A 26,594-nucleotide genomic window follows, 5' to 3' on the forward strand; every position below is an offset into this window, starting at 1 on the left:
ATGACTCAGGGTCTCCGGGGTCGAGGTTGGCCCACAACCACTTCCAGTCCTTTAGGCTTCCTCCTTCTTTAGCAGACTCCTGCGTGGACACAGTACTAGTGCCTCCTAAGACAGGATGTATTACAGAAGCACCTGTCAGGCCTTTACTGTTAAACACAGCAGTTTGTTCATCTCATTCCTCTGAGGAACATAGGCTCCTCTTTTGCAGGCACTTCTGAAATAATGGCTGATTGTCAATGCAGATTACTTGATCAAAAAGAAACAGCCCCCTACCCAAAATAAAGCAAAAGTGTTCAAAGAGAGAGCATAGATGGGATTTTGGTCAAAATAGATCTGGTTTCAGCTACTTTCTTACTTGTACTTGCTTGTTTGTCCTGTCTTTTTTAAAACTCTTTTAGCCATGCCATGTGGCATGTGGGATCTTAGTTCCCTGGCCAGGGATTGAACCCTTGCCTCCTACATTGGGAGCACAAAGTCTTAACCACTGAACACCAGGAAAGTCCCTCTCCAGTTTCTGGTCCTTCATATTCTTTAACTCACTCTTTACTTGGTACATTCTAGCCACAAGGACCTTTCCCAGTTCCTCAAATGAACCCTCTTCTTTCTTCAGGGTGTCCCCTCATTCTCTTGCTTCTTCTGGAATGTGCTTCCTTCTACAGTGCATTTGGCTTTCACTTACCTCTTAGATGCCATTTCTTAGAGACACCCTCCACTGACCTCCCCAACCTCAATCAGCCCCTCTTCTTTCATATCCCTTGCTGCTATTAGTAGTATATTCTTGGTGGTGTTTATTAGTATAATGACTATCTCCTCCCAAAGGGGAAAGACTTCTGTGAGGGCAAAGAGCATGTCAGCTTGGTTTACCAATGCTCTGCCCATAGTCTGTGTTGAAAAAGATGTTTAAATGAAAGAATAAATGACATTGGTCGATTCACTTAACCTTTATGGCTTTATCTATACAATGATGGTATTAATTTCAAATTTTTAAAAGTCATTAGAATGAAATATGGAGAAGGAAATGGCAGCCCACTCCAGTGTTCTTGCCTGGAGAATCCCAGGGACGGGGGAACCTGGTGGGCTGCTGTCTATGGGGTTGCACAGAGTTGGACACAACTGAAGAGACTTAGCAGAATGAAATAAGGGGATATATCTAAAGAGCCATGCATGCATACTTGTGTGCTCAGTCATGTTCGGCTCTTGCAATCCCATGGACTATAGCCTGCCAAGCTCTTCTGCCCATGGGATTCTTTAGGCAAGAATACTGGAGCTCCAGATTTGCTTTTACCCCTGACTCGGCTCTCCTTACTTTTGCTTTTCATGTTTTGGGAAAATTTTTGTGACTCTTTCCTTGCCACTGATTCCTGGTAAGACTCCTTCCTGAGTTCAGCTTTGCCCGTTCAGCCTGGGGACGCGTTACTGAAGGGAGGTGAACTTTCTATTACCTGTGGTTACAAATAGCTGTTATTTCAGCCCCAGGCAGGAATAATCTATACATACATTTCTAGAATGAACACAGCTACCGATGAATGGAGAATCCAATTGACTGATGAATCTAAGCACGTTTTCATTTATGGTGGATGGAGCTACAGTGTGCATCGTACTGTATCATGAGTTTCTCAGACTTCTTCTGTTGGTTTCTTAGAAACTGTGGAGCAGCACACAGTGGCCTGTCAAACTTGGGGAGCTGGCAGAGCAACTGGCTAGTCCTGAGGGTCTTCGGATAAAAGACAGGCGGGATCCTGGTCGGCTAGCAGCTCATCTGAATGGTGAGTGAGTGCACAGGAAAGCGACTGCTGAGGACTTTCTCAATTTCTCTCTCAACCACCTGGCTCTCCCGGCTGGCTGCTGTTGATAAAGAACTGAGAGAGATTGGCACTGATTGCACACACACAGGCAACGGCTCATCTCCGGCTTCAAGTACTTTGTCTCTGCTGCTGGGGTAGGGCACAGGCAGTGCACTTGAAAGGAGCCATGATGGGTCTGACAATCAGCTACACTTATACAGACACAGCTGCAAAGCGCCCTGTCACTATGGGAACTTCCTGCCCACAGTCCTCTCTGGGGTCTGGCATCCCTAGGGGCTGAGTGTGACAGAGGAGATAAGCCATGAAAAAGCCAAGTCAGAACTACTGTTTCTTATACAGCCCTGCTCACTGGCTCCCTGGGTTCTCTGAGTTTTCACCCTTATATATAATCACAATTTATCTCAAGGATGGTGACAAGAGCCAGGAAACATTTAGAGCAGCAGCCTTCTCTGCTGTCTTTTTCTCCTTTCCCTAAAGGTATCAGGAGGCTGTGAAGTTCCCTCCATAGTAACCTGAGTGTTTACTCGATCCTTCCATTTGCAGTGAAATATTGGTGTAGGGGAGGCTGTAAATTCCCTGCAGCCAGACCCAAGCCTCTCAGCTGAGATGAGGATGTCTGAGAAAGCACAGTCCTCCAATGACTCTTCCTGTATCCTGCCTCTAAGTAACTTCATGAGTTATTTCTCAGCAGCCTAATATATCATTTTTGGTCTGAGCTGTCTCCCGAGCCATTGCCCATTTTCTCAGCCCTAGGATGTATCATGAGCAAAATCACCTTCTACTTGACAAAGTAGTTTTTTAGGGTAAACCTCACATCCCAAGAGTTATCTCACATGGTTACAGAATTGCTAACCATCCAGTCATGGAACCATCATTAATTCTGACTAGTATATCTTTTACCTTTTTGGAATCTTAAGGATGGGACCTGTGTCTCCTTCACCTTTCTCTCTTTGATGCTAGGGTAAAACATCTCACACACTAAAGATAATCAGTGAAAGTTTCTTGTTAAATTCATTCCACTCCTTTAACCAATAGGACATCGAGTCAAACAGAATTTAAGGCCTTGAAGCTTGGGTGGCTTTTTATCCTTTTATTCTACTCTCTAAAGCTCTACCTCCGACCTCCAGGGTGGTCATAAGTAGCACTGTTGCCATGACGACATTGGCATGGGGAAGGGGGTTTCAAAGGCCCTTGGTCACACAAAACACATTACAATTGTTTTGGCATGCAACAGACACTCAGGGCTGCTCCACCAAGAGGAGGGAAATTACAGACGTTATAGGATATGACTGAATTTTTGTCCAGGATGTTTACAAACTCACTGACCTGCAGCAGCATGAACAGAGAGAATCACTTGGTTCATTGTTAGTGACCAGACATGCAAACTACACAGACGCCACCCCATCCGCTGCTGAGATGAGCTCTTTCACACCATTGTAGCTCAGGTGCTTTGGCACACCCACTAAGAGGAGAGAACAGGAGGCTGGGGTTAGTAGGTTATCTCATGAAATATGGCTCAGTGCAAAGATTAATTGGGGCTGCAAAGTCCTTACTAAAATACTACCTTGCCCTCTCCATCTATGGTTTCTTTTTTTAAATGTTTACAAAAGCAGATTCACCTGTTTCAAAGGATTTGCCATCAGCCACAGGTTCACAAAGAGCATTTGCAGATTTTACTCTGCAACCATCAAGACAGTCATCACCCTTCACTTCCAGAGTGTATTATTTCCCCCAATTACATTTGTAATTATCTGGAAAGCAAAGTGAAATCCCGTGGGATTTGGTATTGAATAATCTTGGGTTGGCATTCTGACTACAACTATTGTGAATTTGACCCAGCACTTGGAACTAATCCTCAGAATATTTGTAGCAAAATAGGTATAATAAAAGCAATATGTAGTTAACAGAGTCCTTTGGGGACTCTGAAAACATCTCAGAAAACATCTGTCTTTTGTAAACTCTAATGCTATACAATTGATAGTTATCCAACCAGTCCCTTAGCGAACTATGATAATAGGAGATCCTAATGTTATAATACCATCTCATTATTCTGTCTGTAGAATTTCTATGATTTTAAGTACATTAGTAAGGGTTTACTATTCAATGACTCTCATCATTGTTTCTAGAGGAATGGTGTGGGACATGCATGAAGGTGGGGAGTTTGGCAGCCAGTCAGCTATGTTTTGGGGCTGAAGGAACTGGAGTATCTCTACCTGGATATGGGAAGGTGAAGGGAAGTAGAATTACCATTTTCAAACATTGCAAGGATTGTCACAGAGATGATAGGATTTGAAAATATAAGGGCATTTGCTTTGGCTGGCTACAGAGAGAAAAACCAAGTCAATGGTTGGTTAAAATCATAAAAGGTATCAGGTTGATATAAGAATTTTTTGAAAATCAACTCAATTAGCACCACAGTGGTAAAGCCATTTGATGCTATAGGTAAATCTGTCAACTAAAGATGATCCAAATAGGATTCTGTAGGAAAGTTTTCTAAGGATGAACATTTTTTAGCTGCCACTTCAATTATATACATACAACATAAACACCTGGTGTGTTGGTTGTAAATAAATATGCCTTGGCTCCATCAAAATTCTCCTAAAGAAAACATCTTCTGGATGAGGCTCTGAAATCTATATGCTTTCAGAGTGGCTCTTGACCTTGGATGTGCATTAGTGTCACCAGAGATTTAAGAAATCCCAATGACCAGGTTACACCCAAGACCAATTAAATCAGATTTTCTGGAGATAAGACCAGCATCAGCATTTTCTTAACTCATTTGTTGATTCTAACAGAGCCAAAGTAGAGAACCATTGCACGAGTATTTACAAGCTACTGGGCACCACTGCTTGGAAGTGGTTCTCAAGCTTGCCTACATGTTAAAAAAAAAAAAAAAATCAAAGCCAGCTTCTATTAAATCTGTCAAAATCTGTCAAGATCTATCAAGATCTATCAAGAGATCTATCAAGATCTCTGGGTCTAGGGCCTGGGCATAAGTATTTTTCAAAAGCTTCTTGGATGATTGTAATGAGCTGCCAGTTTAGAACCACTTTCTTAAAGGGAATAGGGAATCCTTCACCCTCCTTTTCCAGGGTTTAAGAACCTTGCTCATAGGGATTCCCTCCTTGGAGCTAACTTAAAATTCAGTACAGTTTGAGTTTAGTTTTATCCCATTTTATATCTTTTCATAGAACAAACAGCTGGTCAACATGATTTTTTACTCTATGAGCGCCACAAAGCTCGGGGTACTAGAAACAAAGAAATTCTTATCTCAGATTAGCCATAGAATGTGCATATAGTCATGGGTGAAAATGTTACACAATAATAAAATAATTAATAATATTAGCACCTTTATTGAGAACCTACTATAGGCCAAGGTTTGCACTAAGCACTCTCTAGTAATGATCTTATTTAATAGTTATAAAACTTTAAGATCTAATCAGTGTTAGAACTGTTTGACTGGAGAAGAAATTGGGAGTCAGAAGGGTTAAGAAGAATTTGTAAGGCCACATGGGTAAGTGGGATGCCAGACTCTAAGATCCCTCCTCTGGGTGTGAAGTGTTATGTAAACATTAGACCCTAGGTATTGTAACCCAAAGGTGACAATTATGCCTAATGTGTCATCCCTGGAGAGTTTCCTTTGACCTTCTGCTGTCATTCATCTGGGACCCTTGAGATTAAGTCAAGATCCCACTCCTCTTTTTCTCTTGCCTCCTTTTATCACTTTGCTTTTATGGAGAATGCAAGTCTGCTCCTATTTATTTTCCTCTATGAAATAATACTGACAAGCAAGAGGACAGGTTCCCGTGGACCTCAGTGTTCATCACATCCTAGAAACCTTTTTCTTTCTGATGGAGAGCCTGCAAAAATATTAATGCATCCAGAAAAATACCAAAATTAGTGTTCAAAAAAATAATTACCCAGGCTAATAGGTATATGAAAAATCACTCACTAGGTTTCATAATTAAAGATTCACATATATAATCAATAAGGTATAATATAATCACCTATCAGATTAGAGGAGAATCAACAGTTTGATAATATCCAGTGACGGTGAGGTTGGGAAGAAATGAGCACTCTCATACACTGTTGGTGGGAAGAAAAACTGATATGGTCTCTTTGGTATAAATGACAGTATCTATCAAATTTTAAAAGGTCCATAACTTCTGAAACAGCAATACACGTCTAGCAATTATTCCACAGGTATAAGTGCTAAGAATATAATTGAAGCATTATTTGTAATGTCCATCAATAAGCAAGTGGATGCTAACAATAGAATACTTTGTACCCATGAAAAAGAAAGCGGTTATCTATGTATTTACTAATATGGAAAGATTTCTAGTTGAAAAAAACAAGGTGCAGAACAAAATACGTGTATAATCTTGTTTGTATGAGAAAAAGACATATACACATACACTACACACACACACACACACACACACACACACACTCATGTATATAGACACACACATGTATACACATATTTAGGGTTTCCCTGGTGGCTTGGTGGTAAATAATCTGCCTGTCAAGCAGGAGACATAGGTTCAATCCCTAGGTCGGAAAGATCCCCTGGAGATGGGAATGGTAACCCACTCCTGTACTCTTGCTCGGGATGGGGTTGCAAAAGAGTCAGACACAACTTAGTGACTAAGTAGCAACAGCATACACACGTGTATGTGTGTGTGTGTGTGTGTGTGTTTTATTACATATACATATATATGTAAATGCATAGATATTTTGGAAAGATATATGTAACCTTTTACCTTATTAGTAGATATTAGGCTTGAAGAATAAGATTGAGAATTTAAAGGTGAAAAAATGGGGAGAAGTCTTATCATTTTATGCCTTTCCATTTACACATATATGTGTATGTATGCCTTTCCATATATATGTATATATGGGTTTACCTTGTAGCTCAGCTGGTAAAGAATCCACCTGCAATGCAGGAGACCCTGATTCAACTCCTGGGTTAGGAAGATCCCCTGGAGAACAGATAGGCTACCCACTCCAGTATTCTTGGGCTTCCCTGGTGGCTTAGGCAGTAAAGAATTGGCCTGCCATGCGGGAGACCTGGGTTTGATGACTGGGTTGGGAAGATCCTCTGGAGGAGGGCATGGAAACCCTCTTCAGTATTCTTGCCTGGAGAATTCCATGGACAGAGGAGCCTGGCAGGCTACAGTCCATGGGGTTGCAAAAGTCAGACATGACTGAGCGACTAAGCACACAGCACACACACACACACACACACACACACACACACACACACATATTTAAATTTTATCAAGTACAAGTATTATTTTATGCTAACCTAATTTGAAAACCTAATTTAAAAATAAGTATATTCCATGTAGGAGTTACCTGCCTATCTGATAGGACTTTCAATAATTAGCTACACTTTTCCTTACATAAAAAAAGATAATCATGAGAGAAGAGCTGTACCGAGAGAGAACACTGAATATAGTCATCCTAAATTGTGTATGCATTTGTCTGTTTTCGATAGCTTCTGTAAAAGCAGCAACAGCTGCAGCTCGGCACTCAGCCCCCAGGACAGGAGGTGGAATCATCCGGGACCTAAACAAATACACTGTCCCCTGCCAAGCGAGGGCGTTCACTTGTCACACAAGGACTTTCGATCCATTTCCTGTTTCATGTGGTCAGCACCATCACCTACCAAAGATTACAGTGCCGGCCGAGAACAGAAGCCTTCATGTGTCCTCTGCAGTGAAAGCTAAGCTAGGCAAGGAGGAACTGTTGCAAAGGCAGCTGCCCTCTGAGACTGTGTCCACCTTCTATCACAGTGTGCTGGACAGAAGAGAGCAGCTCAGCCAACATCTGGGTGTTTTTGATCATCTGAATGTTTGATAGGGTGCAAACCTCTAGCTGTGATTGGATTTTCCAAGGACCCCTCCCCGTGCCCTCGTGGAGGAACCCCTAAAGTGGTATGAAAACACTTGTCCAGTGGTTCTCATAGTACAGTCCCCAAGGCAGTAGCATCAACATCTTGTTAAAATTCAGATTTCTCAGGCCCCCTGCCATCCAGGTCTACTGTCTCAGGAACTGTCCGGTGGGCCTCACAGTCTGTTTTAACAGACCCTCCAAGTGGTTCTGATGCCACTAATGTCTGAGAACTGCTGGCCTAGTCTAACAAGCATTTTACTTTTTCAGTATCATAGTAGTTATAATGCTGCCCAAGAGACAGAGTTACACAATCTTTCTTAGGTAATTTCCATATATTTAGGAATAAACGTATAATTTTGCTGTTTCTGCCTCACTGTCTCTAGTATCTGTACATATTGCTTTTATACTGTGCCATATGATATGATAGTTGCTAGAGAAGAAATAGAAGCCAATTCTTTTTTGTTTATTCCCATATGAATAAAACTCATAGTACTTGGATTCATAAAAATTCCTTCTCAGTTTACATTTTCCTTATAATGCAGGCTCACAGTGAGCATGCCTTGAGGTCATTTCCTTTTGTGGTTATAGGGAAGAGAAAACACACATGCTGGAAATAATACGAAAATCACTCCTACCTTCCATGAGTAAGATGGAGAAGTCCTTTAAGAGAGTGACGGTGCTGGCCAAAACCAGGCCAGAGAAGACGAATGTGCAGATCGGGTCTGCCATCCTATACTCTGGCTAGAAAAAAAAAAAAAAAGGAATTTCAGTTCATTGAATCCAGGCCTCCCCTGCAGAGAGTCTGATTGATAAAATAAGTAAAGCCCCACGCTTCCTTCCTTTCCTGTCACCCATTCACTCTCCTGACACTTAACATCCCAATCAGAGACAAGACTTCCTAAAGACATAATTCTTCTAAGCTTTCAACTCTCGATGACTAAAGAAAGGGACACCATAGGACATGTTCTCCCTACAATTTAAGAGGTAAGGAGAGGGATTTTCCCAGGGGTCCAGTGGTAAAGAAGCTACCTTCCAGTGTTGGGGACTAAGGTTTGATCCCCGGTCAGGTAACTAAGATCCCACATGCCATGGAGCGACTAAGCTCACACAGCGCAACTACAGAAAGCCTGCTCACTGCAATGAAAAGCCAGTGCTGCCAAATTTTTAAAATGAATTTATTTATTTTAATTGGAGGCTAATTACTTTGCAATATTGTGGTGGTTTTTGCCATACATCAACATGAATCAGCCTCAGGTATACATGTGTCCCCCCTTCCTGAACCTTCCTCCCACCTCCTTCCCCACCCATCCCTCTGGGTTGTCCCAGTGCACTGACTTTGAGTGCCCTGCTTCATGCATCGAACTTGCACTCTGTTTTACATGTGGTTATATACATGTTTCAGTGCTATTCTTTCAGATCAGGAAAAGCCAGTGCTGCTAATCTTTTTTTTTTAATGAGGATGAAAAAGAAGAGGAGAGATATCCTTGAGTGCTCCCTCAAAAGGCCTTATTTAATGTCTCTCAAATTAATAGAAGTAGAGAGGATGGATGAAAATATGCACACATGGGCACAGCATTCAGTGACTTTTCAGCCTTAATTATGATAAGAAAGGAAATCATCTGCTCAGAGGTTGCATATGACTAAGGTATAGCCAGAGCTTGGTCTTGGCAGATGGGGTCAGTTTATATCTTTCTCTCTTAAGTATGTTGCAGACTCAAGGTAGGCATCTTTGATACAGTCCAAAAAGTATACACTGAGGCCTCATTCTCACGCCCTCTCACCACTGGAGCCCTTGGCCTCAGGGTGAAACATTTGCAATTCTGCCCTTGATGAAGTTCTGTGCCACAGAAAACTCTGTGCCCCATTACTTCTAAGAAACTCAGCCAGGGGTTCTTGATAAGAGTACTCTCAAACTCTACTCACCTGTACAACTTGAAGAATTTTGCCTTAAGCTTAAAGCTTTCAGTGAGACTTCCTCAGTTGAATTCAGACATGTCTTTGTAATTTTTGTTTACATGTTTTAGTTTTTTAGTAAAACAATAGAGTCCCTGTGAAATGGACAGTCATGATGCAAATGGACAGAGATAAATGCCCCTCTCCTCCATTACCCGCCTGCCTGTACCTCTGGCCTCACCCACCTCTTCTAGTTCTTGTTATTACCAAACAGGGAGCTATAGTGAATATTTGCTTAGGGTCAGAGGCTCACCCAGATCTACTCCAGGTTTCCATTAACACAGTCCTTTTGGGAAAGAAGTTCTCTCTCTCCCATTGTGGAAGAGTCAGTCAACGGCTCTACCCTCCCCAGCCAAGCAACAGATACAAGACCCAATCTACGTCAATCGGGTTCCATTTCCCGGAAACATGAATTTTCAGCAGAGTGACAAGAAGAGGAAAAAAAATTAGCTGAATCACATTCATTTCAGGCTTCCCAAGTGGCTCAGTAGTAAAGAATTCTCCTGCAAATGCAGGAGATGTGGATTTGATCCCTGGGTTGGAAAGATCCACTGGAGGAGGAAATGGCAACCCACTCGAGAAAATCCTGGAAAATCCTATGGACTGAGGAGCCTGGTGGGCTACAGTTCATAGAGTTGCAAAGAGTTGGACACCACTGAGTGACTGAGCATGCACACACATGTACATTCATTTCAGCATGGTGCCTGGGATAGAAGTTGGATAGTTTCTGACATTTGAATACCAAAAGTTTCCCTTATTTCTACCTTGCTTTCTTAGAGGAGTACCTCTAATAAATTTCAATCAGTGAATCTATGTTTTGCTTAAGTGAGCTAGAGACCTTTTCTGTTGCTTATAACCTAAGAACCCTAAGTTTTTCATGGTCCTGTTGCTGTCCACCTTAACCCCAGGACAAAAGAACTGCTTTCTTAAAAGACTGGCAGCTGTATAGTTAAAGACATAGCTCTTATGAATTTGGAAAATCTAAGTTTTCAAGCTTCGAATGTTTTGTTTGTTTACACCTTGTAAAGTAATTTGTGTAGGCAAATCGGCAGTCCACCCCCATTTAAAGTAATAATGGGGGGCCAGATCTTGTACCACCTAATCTATAAAGTCACTGGAACAGTGAGTTGACTCCGATATACTCACCTTAAAGTAGATAATAAGCACGCTGGCTAACACACCGATGCTCTGAAATAGATCTCCAAGGGTATGTACAAAAGCAGCTCTGACACTGACATTGGCTTGCACTTCTTTGTGATTGTGGGCAGGGCATTTCTGGTGTAAAATCACACTTAGTCTGAAAGAAAAAACAATATTCTTGGCACACATGAGATTAACCCTTAAAAATCTTTGCAGTATCATGTTGACAACAGCCTGTGTTATCCAAAATGGCAATGGATGAAACATTGCTGCTTTATAATGGACTATTTTGGAGTAATTTTGAACACAGGGGTATCACAGAATTTAAACATTTTCACCCAAGGACAGACATTGAAGATTCACATCAGTTTTCTCTTTCTAATTAATGCTGTGCTTAGTTGCTCAGTCATATCCGACTCTTTGTGACCCCATGGACTGTAGCCCGCCAGGCTCCCCTGTCCATGGGGATTCTCCAGATAAGAATACTGGAGTGGGTTGCCATGTCCTCCTGGAGATCTTTCCAACCCAAGGATCGAACCCAGGTCTCGCACATTGCAGGCAGATTCTTTACCATTTGAGCCACCAGGGAAGCCCAGGAATACTGGAGTAGGTAGCCTATCCCTTCTCCAGAGATCTTCTGACCCAGGAATCAAACCGGGGTCTACTGATGGCAGGCAGATTCTTTACCAGCTGAGCTACCAGGGAAGCCCAGTTAATGCTACTGTGTTTCATTTTAAAACTAGAGAGTTACATCTGTTAGGTAAATGCCAAGTATTTAACAATGAGGTGGGGAAATATCATTTATCAAGTGTCTACGGAGCTAGACTTAAAGCTGAGCTTTGGTGGGAGCTTAATTAAATGTGCTGGTTTCAAATGCAAAAAGCAGCAGAAAGCAATACAACAAAATAAGCAGTGAATTTCATCAAGGTTGAATTTTTTAAACTTTTATTTTACTAGATTTTATTCATTTCCACTAGAACTTGAAATGTGAATCACTCCCTAATGGCCAATGATGAGAGTAATGTGCTTGTGTAAATATGTAGCTATTTATCAAAACTGCAATATATTCATGTATATAAATGTTTTATGTTTGTATAACATATTGCAAAATTTAACGTCTCTAATCCATTCCAAGAGATTAGTGGTAGGCTCTCTAAATTATGTACCCAATTCTGTTTATCTACAACTTTAGGAGTAATATCTCTTACGTCTTGCCTAGAAACACTTTCTGAGCATTTTGGAACAAAGGTGTAAAAAAATAATTTTTCAGTGCCACATACCCCAGTCTGTTTGCAGGTAAAGTGTCTATTAAATTCAGGCCATCGTCACAAAGCAGAGTGACTTCTATTCATCAAGATTTGACCATTACATAATCTAAAAGGTTTTATATTGTTAGTGTTTGAGCAGAAATTCACCTTCTATTAGAAGCTACCATTTAAAGTTCTTCAGACAGCCGTGTACGCCTGGCATTTTCTAGGCCTGCCATGTATGCTCATTCCATTGTCATTCATTCTTTTACTCATTTTATATTAAAAAAAAACTTATTTAGGGATTTTATATGCCAGGCACTGTTAAGTACTTGGAGCATAATGGTGTAAACAGACATGGCCCCTCCCCATTATAACTTTAAGTATGATGGAGATGGCGGAGATTCTAAAAAGACACACATAAATGGAAAATTCTAATTATACTAAGCCTATTAAGAATTGGTGCTACAGATAGTACAACAAGGGAGTCTGATTTAGTTAGACAGACAAAGCAATTGAGTTGGGTTTGAAAGGTTATACTAGAGTTAAATGGGCTAGGAGAGGAAGAAATGTTTCAGGCAGAGAAAACTTAGCCTTAAGGTTCTATCAATAACCTTCATCCTAGAATCCCTTAGCAACTTCTGTTAGAACTTTCTGCCCTGATTTTGGGCTCCCAAGGAATAGATGTATTCCCAAATTATGGTTCAGATATCTCTGTAGTCAGACAATGCAGCATCCAGCACTTAAAATCTGTAATCCCAGTTCTCTAAGTAAACGTTTTAGTCACTCAGTATGTTTATCCATAAAAATTACCTCCTTGTGCAGGGAAGTCCGTGCTTTTCAATTCCCTGGTCTTTGCAAGTATGAAAATCACCTGCAATGTTAGGCTCAGAGTTTGAAAGCAGTCGCAGTAAAAAGAAGATGTGCATGGTATCTGTTCAGAAAGTCAGCCTCAGTCATAAGGTGCCAGATTTATGTGGTGGTTAACTGGTGCATCTTCATCTTGAGGCAGCATGGACCGCCTATATGACGACTCTTGGGAAATTATTAATATTTTTATTGTTACTGCTGTCCTGGGGACGTATTGTTCTGCTTATGCAAAGATGATGACAGTGAGCAGGACATGTGGCCTGGCTTATTTGTCTCCTAGGACACGATTGAAGCGACTTAGCAGCAGCAGCAGGAGTGATAGACTTGCATTGATCTCCATACGTTTTCTCCCACTGCCAATGTGAAATGCATTTTCAAGTTAACTGGGTGGAATTAGGGATCTCATCAGTGACAGCAGATCAGATACCACTCTTCTGATTGTTAATCTTAAAGATTTTGAGCAATGGGTCCCAAACTAAGAAGGAAGGAACTGAAGCAGGTACAAGGTCAGGATATGAGAGTACCTACAGGAACTTATTCAAAGTATGCATGCTCAGGTTGTCCTCTAATTCCAGGGACTCCTTTAATACCCTCTCTTAAAAAAAAAAATCTGTTTAAAATGCCACTCTACTCTCACTGTCTTCTTCACTTTTATGCGTGAACCTACCTGATTGCATATATTATGTTACATTGCAAGACAGTTGATACATAGATGGAATCTGGGTTTCCTGTTGCTGCCATAACAAGCTACCACAAAGGCTTTGTGGCTTAGAACAACATAAATGTATTATCTTATAGTTCTGGAGGTCAGAAAGTGGGCAGGACCGCATTCCTTCTGGAGGTTCCAGGGGGAATTCATTTTCTTACCTTTTCCAGCCTCTAGAGGTCACTTATGTTCATTGACTTCAGGCCCTTTCCTCCATCTTCAGAGTCAGCAATACATCATCTTCTCTCTCCTCTGACCTATGCTTCCCTCTTATAAGGATTTTTGCGGTTATGTTGGGCCTGTCTGGATAAACCAGGATAATCTGCCTGTCTCAAGATCCATCCTTAACTTAATCACATTTGCAAAGTTTCTCTTACCATGTAAATTGACGTATTCAGGAGTTCCAAGGGTTAGAATGTGGAAACCCCTGAGGGGTCGTTATTGTGTCTACCATAGATGGTAGGTAGGTAGGTAGGTAGATAGGTAGATAGATAGATAACAGAGTTTTAAGTAAGGTTACCCCAAATCAGACTATCAAATAGGAAAGATAAAATCAACCAAAAAGGGTTGAAGTCCTGGCCTCAACTCCCCATTGTCATGAGTAATCAAACAGGTCATCTAGGAAGACCACACCAATATGGCGATGATCAGATGTCCTATGAGAATGATTCAAGACTGCCTGGATAAGAGAATGGACCAATAGATGGAAACTAAAGAGAGAATTTAGCTAACACAGTTTAAGGAAGAATTTTCATGCAGTCATAATGATGCAAAAATAAGATAGATTACTCTTGAGAGAAATAAATTCCCTGTTATTCTGTTAAAATATATATAAAACTAATGACCATTTGGGCTTCCCTGGTGGCTCAGAGGTTAAAGTGTCTGCCTGCAATGCAGGAGACCTGCGTTCAATCCCTTGGTTGAGAAGATCCCCTGGAGAAGGAAATGGCAATCCACTCCAGTACTCTTGCCTGGAGAATCTCATGGATGGAGGAGCCTGGTGAGCTACAGTCCATGGGGTCTCAAAGAGTCAGACATGACTGAGCAACTTCACTCTTCACTCAATGACCATTTTATGGGGATATTGCAAAAGGGAATTCAAAAGTAGAAAGGGGCTGAAGTAAACAAATTTATGATCCTTTCCAACCCAGGTCTCTGGGAACCCATAATGTGTTCATGTAACAAAAACAGGAGAGGGGTAAGTCACATCCCACGTGGAACTCTCACACTGTTTGTGTGAGAGAGTAGAATGGCTAGAAGCTCAATTCTGGGTTTGGTGGATCTACTTTCAAATCCCCCTCTGCACTACCTCATTGGCAATTTATTTAACCTTACTGAGCTTCAATTTCCTAATCTGTAAAGTATTTGTGTTGTGAACATTGAGCTTGATAATGTAGATCAAAAGATCTTAGCAGTCTCTGGCACACAGGAAGCATTCAAGATGGTAGCTTTAGAAGAGGATATTAAAATGCACGTTAACTAGCACAAGCAGCCTGATCTTCGGTCATAGAGCCATTTGACCACTCTGTCAGGTCTCTACCATCCTCACTAGTGGAGGAATTAGAAACAAGCAATAACAACAACAAAACCCCCACAAATCTCTGTCCTGACAAGCTTCATGGGCAGAGTGTGGGGCTACTTACATATTGTTGGCTGCCACTGCACAGCTCGAAACGATGATCATCAGAGTCGCCTGGATCTGGTAATTGGGGTACAGCAGGCGTTCACATGCCAGGTACACCAGCACACCTGTCACCACCCAGATGCATAGGATGGATAGCAGGGCCCAAGGATCTCTAGGGATATAAGCACAGAGACACCCATGCACAAAGAATCTGCAAACCACCTTAATTTCCCCAAGACTCAAAGGACATTAATGCTCCACCTCCCCACCAAAGAAAAGAGGCCTCACAGTACTTCACTTAGTCATTTACAAAGCAGAAGTGTGGATGAATTTTAGTACTAAGATGAGACACTTTCTTGTTGCATTCATAAAATACTAGTTCATTATGCTCCATATTACTAAGTAATTTTCAGCAAAATTTTAAAGCATATTAATTGCTGCCTGCCCTTGCTGTTTTCCTGAGAGATTTTAATTTAAACAGGTGCTAAAATGATTGAAAGTTATTAAGAGATGAAATAATGAGACACAAAGGGTAAAATGTGTTTAGAAACTCTTAATTCTGCCATAAAACATTTACAACTTGCCAGCGCTGTAAAATAGTAAAAAGGGAAGGTTTCAGAGGCTTAATGAAAATGAGTTTCATTTGCCAACCCAACATACTATAAATACAGAGGCAAACTCCAAGGTATGTCAACTCTCTAACTGCATTTTATGGGCAAGAGTAAGGAAGAAAAGTATCAGAATAGAGGCATTCGCATGACTATTTAAAGATAAGACAGTGTTCAAGTTTTCCACTGAGCAAAGCATGCTTGCTTACTTAGAAGCTCCTTAAGCCTCACCTTGATCTTTCACTCAACCTTTTCGATCAGTTCTAAAACCCTACAAGGCTCTAGAAAAACTCTGTGAGTCAGTGGTCAGGCACATCCCATAATTTTGACCCTCCCCCCTTCTAAGTAGAGCAATGTAACATTTCATTTCCCAGACTTGCAGTTATTTACATACACAATTTATGATTTTTGCTATATCCACATGCCCCCTGTCTCATTGGCCACTTAGCACTCTATTCTTTTATTGAGGTATGGTTGATGGACAAAGTTATATAAATTTCAGGTGTATGAGATAGTGATTCAGAATTTTTTAAAGTTTTATTCCACTTATAGTTATTGCAAAATGTTGGGTAGATTCCCTGTGCTGTATAATATAACCTTGTAGCTTATTTACTTTATGTATAATAGCTTGTACCTCTTAATCTCCTATCCCTATCATGCTCCTCCTCCTTCCCTCTCCCCTACTTTGTTTTGTTTTTTAGATTCCACATATAAGTGGTATCATATAGTATTTTTCATTCTCTGTCTGGTTTATTTCACTTAGTAGAATGTCCTCCTTGTCCATCCATGTTGATGCAAATAGCAAATTTCTGCTTTTGTTATGGCTGAGTAGTATTCCACTGTGTGTGTGTGTGTGCGCGCGTGCGCACGCCCATCTTATCTTTATCACCTCATCTGTTGATGGACACTTTAGGTTACTTCTATATCGTGGAAATTAAAATATTGTTGCTATGAACATTGGGTGCATGTATTAACATTATCTTTACCTAAACTCACTTTTTATACTTACCTTCTTCCTAAACAAAGTTATCCATGAAATTATATGTTTGATGTACTAGTTGATTTTCACCTATATGTCTGTGGCTGCTGCTTCTAAGTCACTTCAGTCGTGTCTGATGCTGTGCCACCCCATAGACCACAGCCCACCAGGCTCCCCCGTCCCTGGGATTCTCCAGGCAAGAACACTGGAGTGGATCGCCATTTCCTTCTCCAATGCAAGAATGTGAAAAGTGAAAGTGAAGTCGCTAAGTCTTGTCTGACTCTTAGCAACCCCATGGACTGCAGCCCACCAGGCTTCTCCATCCATGGGATTTTTCCAGGCAAGAGTACTGGAGTGGGGTGCCATTAAGTGCTGCCTAATATGGTAGCCATCGATCCAATGTGGCTGTTTAAATTTAAAGTAAAATAAATATCCAGGTTTTCACTAGCACTAGCCACATTTAAATTGCTCCATGGCCATAGTGTACTATCTATTGTACAACATTTCTCTTGAAACAGAGAGTTCTGTTGAGCAGCCCTGGCCTTCTGGAGTGTCAATTCTCACTGACCTCCATGGCCAGGAGGAGAAAGTTCAAGTAGCAATCTAAATTCCGAGTCCTCCCTGTGTTTACAAAACAGCTTTGACCAATGGTATCAGAAAGGGTAAAATACATGTAAAAATTTATGAGGATCAATGATGGGTACTCAGTCAAAGGTACATGTTTGCCAAATGTAGCCCTATTAGGGACTGAAAAGCATCTTTAACTCACAATGTCACCAAGTCCTTTTATTGATGTTTATTTCCTCAATCCTCCCTCTCCCTCTCTTTCTCTGAATGTTAAAGGAAAGACAGTGCAAAACACCTCTGATGATAAATTGTTTGGCATGAAATTGTTGTTATTGTTCAGTCAAGCCAAATCATGTCCAACTCTTCGCAACCCCATGGACTGCAGCATGCCAGGCTTTTCTGTCCCTCACCATCTCCCGGAGTTTGCTCAACTTCATGTCCATTGCTCAGAAATGGCACTCAACCATCTCATCTCATGAAATTAGAACTTTCTATTGTTCTAAGCGTGAAAAACCACAGTTCATAATCGTCAGGCTACAACCTGTGATCTGCGTCTAGTGGCACCTTTTAGTGAAGGCTGTCTGTGTTAGCATGTTGGCCAAAGCTCTGCCCTCAGGTCTCTTTCACGTTGATCTTCTCAACTGGTGTGAAAATATGGAGTTGTAATATTGTGTTAGTTTCAAGTGTGCAGCAAAATGACTTAGTTGTTCATATGCATATACCTATTCTTTTTCAGATTCTTTTCCCATATAGATTATTATGGAATATTGAGTAGAGTTCCCTGTGCCATACAGTAGGTCCTTATTGATCATCTATCCTATATATAGTAGTGTGTTTATGTTGATCCCAAACTCCTAATTTATCTCCCCCCTACCTTCCCCTGGCTTCCCTGGTGGCTCAGACAGTAAAACGTCTGCCTGCAACACAAGAGACCCAGGTTCAATCCCTGGGTCAGGAACATCTCCTGGAGAAGGAAATGGCAACCCACTCCAGTATTCTTGCCTGGAAAATCCCATGGACAGAGGAGTTTGGCAGGCTACAGCCCATGGCGTCTCAAGGAGTCAGACATGGCTGAGCAACTAACACACACACCTTCCCCCTTGGTAGCCATAAGTTTATCTTCTGTGTCTGCAAGACTGTTTCTGTTTTGTAAATAAGTTCATTTGCATCATGTTTTTAGATTCCATGTGTAAATAATATCATATGATATTTCACTTTCTCTGACTTATTTCACTTGGTATGATCATCTTGAATGCAGCAGCAATCCAGTAAAGCATAGGAAGGGAACCCAGACCATAGGAGACCTGCCTTGTTGTCTGTTTGGTTTGTTCCCTGCACTCCCGTTCAGTTCTCCGTTGAGAAAAGACCTCCAACCTCTAAAACAGAAGTCAAAGAGCAGCTTTGTCTTTTCTCAAACAGGGCTTGTTGCTTGAGTGCAATAACCTTTATTGCTCTTGTTCCATCTTCCCAGCAAAGCGCTTCTGCTGATGGATTAGTCCTCCCAGAAGCTGTTTATCGCCTTGTGTATTGCAAAGTGATGGAGTCTGTCAGTCATCAGCCCCTCCATCATCAGACTCACCTTGTCTCAACTAATGATTTTTAAAAATTACATATAAGGTTCATAATTGCAGTAATCCCCACAGATTGCTGGCTCTAGCTGTAGTTAATAACTGGTTTGTCAAAGTTTAATGGTCTGAAGCAAAATCGTCTTCAAGCTTGTTACTGAGCTGTCAGGGCAAAAATCGGAATGATTCATTAGCCAAAAAGCAACATTTTGCTAACAAATCAGTTGTCCTTCCAATTATCCTCTAATGTTGCTCTGTCTGCCAAACTTGGGCCTGATAATAAAGCTGTGTTAATAATGCATTATTTCTTCCCAGAGGAATGACTACATGCAGATAAGCAGCATGCTACAATCTTAGCAATGAGTGATGGTGATGATTCTGTATGCTGGGCTAAAATCGTAGCTTCAGTCAAGGAAATGACATCTTATAGGAGTTCTTCCACAGACTCAGCCAAGTCAGGAGGCACCCAGGAAAGAAAAAGGACTTACTTTGGAAGAAGCATGTTTGTATGGAGACCCAGGAACTGAGAACCATTTTACAACCATCTGAGCTTCTTATAATAACAGTCCAGAAAACTGTGGGCCCTCACTCTGAGTCTTATGGAGTAAATTGTTTTTAAGAGGTCAACTTGGCTGAACTGCCATTTGCTTCTGAAAGCATGGGGATATTATCGACAATTAATTGAATCATCCCGCCTGGATGTATGGAGCCCTTATGGTGCACAGTGTAGGGGGAGGGTGTACAAAGATAAACAAAGTGAAACGAAGCACAGGCCCTCTCTGCAGTGATCTCATCGTTTGATGCTCAGTGTCCAGAAGACAGGTGACATGAGCAAAGGGATCAGAAAGCCACTGTCACTGGGAGCCCTGAAGAACTTTCCACAGAAGGGATGAGTAAGAAATAACTAGAAAGGAAGTGTTTTTCAGGAAGCGATAAGAGCACGAACAAAAACAGAGAATTGAAAGAACAGGGCACCTTCGTTGAAAAGTAAAAGGGGTGAAACTTTGCCGACAAAGGTCCGTGTGGTCAAAGCTATGGTTTTCCCAGTAGTCATGTACAGATGCGAGAATTGGACCATGAAGAAGTCTAAGTGCTGAAGAATTGATGCTTTCCAATTGTTGTCCTGGAGAAGACTCTTGAGTGGTCCCTTGAGAGACTGCAAGGAGATCAAACCAGTCAATCTGAAAGGAAATCAACCCTGAATATTCATTGGAAGGACTGGTGCTGAAACTGAAGCTCCAGTACTTTGGCCACCTGATGCGAAGAGTTGACTCATTGGAAAAGACCCTGATGGTGGGAAAGATTGAAGGCAAAGGGAGAAGTGGGTGGCAGAGGATAAGATGGTTGGATAGCTTTACTGACTCAATGGACATGAATTTGAGCACACTCCAGGAGATAGTGGAGGACAGAGGAGCCAGGCATGCTGCAGTCTATGTGGTCACAAAGAGTCAGACACGACCTAGCAGCTGAACAACAACACCAGGAGGGGTGGAGTGTTGGAGGAATAATGGGCAACGAGACAGGAAGGGTGACTTGGGCCCATTGTAAGGTGTCACACATCACACTAAAGGACTTGAATGTTATCCCGTGGGGGAGAGGGATCTTTCTATGATTTTGAGGCAAGGTTATGCCATGCTCAGGTCTGTATTTAAGCAGGAGATCTTTGCCAGTAATAGGGAGGATGACTCGGAGCCGAGAGAAGCTGAAGGTTAAGACACAGCAGGAATAGCCAAAGGGAATTGCAATACAGGCATGAAGCGAGGCAGCAACAGTCATATTCCTGAAGTACTTGACACAGTGTAGAGAGCGAGGCACTGAGAGCAATGTAGGAGAGGCGCTAAGGACTGCGTCCTGGAAACAGACTCTTCTAGGGCCTGGTGGGTGGAGACGACCTTAGACAAGCAGGGGAGATGTTGGGTCTGGGTCTCATATTCACCTCAGATCTGGAGAGTTCGTGTCACACACTCGTGATGTTCTTCATGAAGAGCAGAGGCATGCTGACAGGAAGGAGAGAACTGAGTGTTCATCTGACAATTGCAGTCTTGTGTCCTAGAACTAGACTACTCCCAGTATATGTTGTTAAGTCATATTTTAAAAATTGTTTATGAGTAGCATTATTACGCTATATATAATGTTTTGTCAGAAATTCATGATGTCATTGTTTTAGAAGTATTTCACACACATCACAGTTTGCTTTGGCACATTTTCTTAAATTTTTAGTACCAGGAACCTCAAAAAATATAAGTAACCTAAGCCACTAAGACACTCTGGCTCTAGTACAAAACAGGTACCCTTATTAATCAAGCTTGTGGTTGTCACACCACCCAGCTTTGGCCTTCTCATATTAAAAGAGAATTTTTTCTGCCTCTGAGATACTTACCATCTTCCCCAGCCTGCTGCCAGCTCTGTATTCCTGTCCAGCAAGTTAGTGCTTCCTCCATCCTTGCTTAACTCTTAACAGTCCTACCTCAGGATGTCTTTCCCTGGCCACTCTCATTTTCTTCCAGAAATGGCCATACTTGAGCTTACTTCTGTGGGTTCTCTGTGTCTGTATATCTGTCTTCTTAAGTACAGATGCATATTTACATATGCAGTATAACTCTGCTTAATGGCCTTTCTACAGTTAGGACCTTTCACTAGCAATCAGAAAGTATTCCAATTCCGTAGGTTCAGAGGCCCATTCGCAGTGGACACGCTGATGCTTGTGGTCTCCTTTAATTCCTTCTTCCTATCTGCCCTGTACCCTGTGGCCAGTTCTTTCTCTAAACACAGCTCTATGACCTTGTTCTCTCCTGTTGTAAATGTCAGTTACTCCCCAAGGCCTCCAGAATAAATCCAGATTCCTCAGCCAGGCTACTCAGCCTTCTGGAACCCTCAACCACCATTCTAGTTTCATTCTCCACTAACCATGCTGTACCACGTACCACTGCCTCTAGTTCTCTCAGTTGTTAAGTCATAGACACCCAACACAAACCACTTTAAACAGCAAAGTGATCATTTATTGGCTCAAATAACAGAATAAATCTGGGTGGGATTGGATCAGGTACAGCCTAACCGTAAGATTCAAAAAATCTTATTGGGGCTCTGCTCTGGCTCCAATTTATTGCTTTTTATTTTTCTGCTGAAGACAAACTTTCTCCTCTTCAGCAAAAAAAAAAAAAAGTGGGTCTCTGAGTTTGTATCATTTCAGCGTAGTGTTTTAAAGGAAAACGAGAGAGCTTTTTCCCAAATCTCCTTGTATAAAGACCGAGAGACCCTGATTTATCCAGCTTGGCATCTCACATCCCACTGTGCCTGTGAACTTGAAGTGCTGGGGCCAGAAGGACCAGAGCTGCCACCAGGACAATAAGTTTGAGAAAACCTTATTGGACAGGTAATGCCAGCCCAATGCAAACAGGGGCACCCAAATATAGCTACACATCAGAATCACTTGACTTGCTTTGTAAGAATACAGATTTCTTGTCCTGATGCTGACCTACCCACTCAAAATCTTTCCAGGTGAAGCTGATATTTATGATCTCCTGGGCCACATGCAAGGCCCTGAATGTGAAAGGCCCTTCTCATCTCCCTCTTGGCCACCTTTCAACTCCTACTCATCCTTCAAGGCTTTGTTCAGACCCACATCCTGCAGGAGGACCCTCCAGATTCCCAAAAGTCATCTGCTAACACTACTTGCTTTCTCTGACTTGGTCAAAAATGGTTTTAGAAAGGCAGTGAGCTGTGAGTTGGGGTCTTGAATGATGGTCAGGGTTTTGACGAGTAGAGAGAATGAGAGGGCTTTTTCATATAAATCAAAAGGCATAAGCAAAGGTTACAGAGACCTTAAAGTGCAATGATTATTTTGCACAGAATGAATAAATAGCTGAAACAGAAGAAACGTCACATAGGGAAGTAGTAAAAGTAGAAGATTGATAGTTTGGCAGCCAGATGGTGGAATAACTTGAAAGCCAAAGTCGAATTTTTCACTTTGTCCAGGATGCCAGAGTTTTCCAATGTATTGATCTCTTTTCACTTGGGGCAGCCAAGTAGAGCTTAACACAGAGAAAGCCCCGGAGTCAGCCTCTTTCTGCTGCAAGGATACTTGTCAGTTTATCTCTGTGCTCAGGAAAATTTCCTGTGCTTGCCATGATGGGGAAAAGGTTGTGAAGGACTGAAATGGCAAAGGTGAGCCACTGGAGAATTTTGAAGACAGAATTAACACAAAGAGAGCAGTGTTTTAGGAAAATTAGCTCAATATCAATACAATTCGAATTCCAAATGATTTTCTGTCAGTAGCCATTGAATTCCTTTACTGACAACATCACTTTCTTCTGACTCTAAAGCCAGATTTGAACTTATAGACTATTAGAAATGAGAAGGAAAGGAGGAGATTGATTTGCTTTCTCAAAGTGAGTAGCTTCTCATTTCCCCTCTAAAAATATGTCATTTTAGAAACAAAGTGACAGGGCATGGAAAGGTACTAAGAGGAAACTGAGTTTTGTGAATGAGAGACCATCTCATTCCAGAATATTAATTAGACATCACCTGGGGAGATTATGTGTCTGTTCTCAGCATCCACATGATTTCAGGGCAAAGCAATAGAAGAAAACTGTGGAGAAAACAAGCCAGTTTATACATCCTGCGAGGTGTGTTCACATGGGGGTGGTGTGTGTGTGTGTTCAGTTGCCAAGTCATGTCCAGCTCTTTGCAACCCCATGGACTGTGGTACACCAGGCTGCCCTGGTTGCTTAGATGGTATGGGGTGGGGTGGTACCAGTACTTCATCTGTAAGGCTATGAATTTCCAGAATATCACTTTTTCATATCATGTTTCAAATGGATTCTGTTTTTTAGATTTTCCATGTTGTTGATCTCTTATACAAGCAATTGAAAGTTGTGTACAATCTCATGAAATTTCCTTAATAAAAAAAAAAATGCCTCTCCAGTATAGATATCAGTGGATTTCCAGAAGGAGCTTTCCAGATTGGAGCTGCTAAAAGTAACTGCTTGGCAGCTCTATCAAGTTATTAAGTCATTCATTCAAAAGACTTACCCTGGCTCTAAAAATTATATGGCATTAATTTTTTTTAAATTTGACTAGAAGGTTATTTACCAACTCTGGATTCATCTTGAATTTGATTAAGGGTCTAGGCTCTCTTCCCTGATGCTGGGAAAGATTGAAGGCAGAAGGAGAAGAGGGTGTCAAAGGATGAGATGGCTGGATGGCATCACCAATGCAATGGACATAAACTTGGGCAAACTTCAGGAGATGGCATCCTGCAGTCCATGGAGTTGCAAAGAGTTAGACATGACTGGGTGACTGAACAACAACAACAAGCTTTCCTCAAGTTTTCTAGTTTCCAAAAGCTATGAAAGTCTATGTGTATAGGTCAGAAGACTCAATAGCTTGAAGAAACAAATTAATTCTGATTGCTTGCTATTGTAGTACAAAAAAATAGCTTAGCAAATTCTCCTTTAGCCTTAGATTATTATTAATTTAGCACCCATTTGGGATAATAAAGAGAAAATGAAACCAAAATATCAGTAAGAGAATGTAACAAGTAATAGTGGTAAGAGAGGTATTGAAAAATGAAAATGTTAGTTGCTCAGTCATGTCTGACTCTTTGTGACTACCTGGACTGTAGCCTGCCAGGCTCTTCTGTCCATGGAATTCTCCAGGCAAGAATTCTGGAGTGGGTAGCCATTCCCTTCTCCAGGAGATCTTCCCACCCCAGGGGTCAAATTCAGGGATCAAACCCAGGTCTCCCACATTGCAGGCAGATTCTTTACCATCTGAGCCACCAGAGAAGTCGCAAGAGTACTAGTTGCTGCTGCTAAGTCGCTTCAGTCTTGTCCGACTCTGTGCGACCCCATAGATGGCAGCCCACCAGGCTCCCCCGTCCCTGGGATTCTCCAGGCAAGAACACTGGAGTGGGTTGCATTTCCTTCTCCAATGCGTGAAAGTGAAAAGTGAAAGTGAAGTCGCTCGGTCGTGTCCGACTCTTCACGACCCCATGGACTGCAGCCTACCAGGCTCCTCCGCCCAGGGGATTTTCCAGGCAAGAGGACTGGAGTGGGGTGCCATTGCCTTACTACTATATAGGTGGTTTATAATGTTACTTTAAATTATTTTGGTAAAAAAATTATAAGATAACATAGCATACCAAAACCTCTAGATTGTTCTTGACTATACATAGCTTTGTTATTAATAAAAAAGGATACAAATATATTAAATAAGAATATAACTTAAGATATTAAAAGATCCAGTAAAGACTAAAGCTCTAACAAAGAAACATAGAGGAAGTAAAAATATTTTTAAAGCCAAGGATTGTGAATTAGAAAACAGAAGGAAAATTAAAATAATATATTCAATAAAAAAATTTACCAATAAAATAAATAGACACCTACTATATGCAGATCAGGAAGCAACAGTTAGAACTGGACATGGAACAACAGACTGGTTCCAAATAGGAAAAGGAGTACGTCAAGGCTGTATATTGTCACCCTGCTTATTTAACTTTTATGCAGAGTACATCATGAGAAACGCTGGGCTGGAAGAAGCACAAGCTGGAATCAAGATTGCCAGGAGAAATATCAATAACCTCAGATACGCAGATGACACCACCCTTATGGCAGAAAGTGAAGAGGAACTAAGAAGCCTCTTGATGAAAGTGAAAGAGGAGAGTGAAAAAGTTGGCTTAAAGCTCAACATTCAGAAAACGAAGATCATGGCATCTGGTCCCATCACTTCCTGGCAAATAGATGGGGAAACAGTGGAAACAGTGTCAGACTATTTTGGGGGGCTCCAAAATCACTGCAGATGGTGACTGCAGCCATGAAATTAAAAGACGCTTACTCCTTGGAAGGAAAGTTATGACCAACCTAGATAGCATATTCAAAAGTAGAGACATTACTTTGCCAACAAAGGTCTGTCTAGTCAAGGCTATGGTTTTTCCAGTGCTCATGTATGGATGTGAGAGTTGGACTGTGAAGAAAGCTGAGCACCGAAGAATTGATGCTTTTGAACTGTGGTGTTGGAGAAGACTCTTGAGAGTCCCTTGGACTGCAAGGAGATCCAAACAGTCCATTCTAAAGGAGATCATATGAGACTATCATGTTCCATTGTATGATAATATATTTTACAATTTCTGAGATGAATCAATTTAGAGATTTATAAATAACCAAAATTTACTCAAGAAGTAGAAATTTTTGATATGTCCATGAATGAGAAAGAAGCTAAAATATATCAAAAGATTATATCCAAGAATGTCTCTGAAGTCAGAAAATGTATTAGGGAGTTCTTAAAAAGGAAAAGATAATTTCAACGCCATATAAACTTTTAGCTTTTTTATATAAAAAGGAAATTATTAAAACTAAATGCATAATTCAAATTCAAAAACCTAGAAAAGTAGTTCCAAACAGAAAGCTATAGTTAAATTTCAATTACGAAAAAAGGTATAAAAATCCCAACAAAAGGATCAGTGACTCAGATTGAGCAAGGCATTGAGAGGATGGTCCACCAAGTCAAGTTCAGAGGCACCACATGGGAGCCTAAGAACATAAGCTCTGGATTCAAACTGCCTGCCACTGACAGGTATGTTACTAGAGTCAATACTTTACTCTTTGTGCTTCAGATTTATGGTCTATAAACTGC

The 26,594-nt window shown here is 41.2% G+C and overlaps 1 protein-coding gene across 1 annotated transcript in view; it reads right to left on the reverse strand.

Annotated features, from left to right (window-relative positions):
- Positions 1-930: 930 nt before the first annotated feature.
- Positions 931-26,594, reverse strand: part of SLC30A8 (solute carrier family 30 member 8) — a 39,420-nt gene continuing 13,756 nt past the window's right edge. The window contains 7 exon segments of the mRNA XM_061438371.1: positions 931-1,750; positions 1,753-1,845; positions 3,132-3,193; positions 3,195-3,267; positions 8,339-8,444; positions 10,803-10,953; positions 15,263-15,492. Coding sequence (XP_061294355.1) covers positions 1,701-1,750; positions 1,753-1,845; positions 3,132-3,193; positions 3,195-3,267; positions 8,339-8,444; positions 10,803-10,953; positions 15,263-15,492 — 765 coding nt within the window. The 3' untranslated portion in view covers positions 931-1,700.

The sequence above is a fragment of the Bos javanicus genome, chromosome 14 (genome assembly GCF_032452875.1).
Source record: "Bos javanicus breed banteng chromosome 14, ARS-OSU_banteng_1.0, whole genome shotgun sequence".
NCBI classification, from domain to species: domain Eukaryota; kingdom Metazoa; phylum Chordata; class Mammalia; order Artiodactyla; family Bovidae; genus Bos; species Bos javanicus.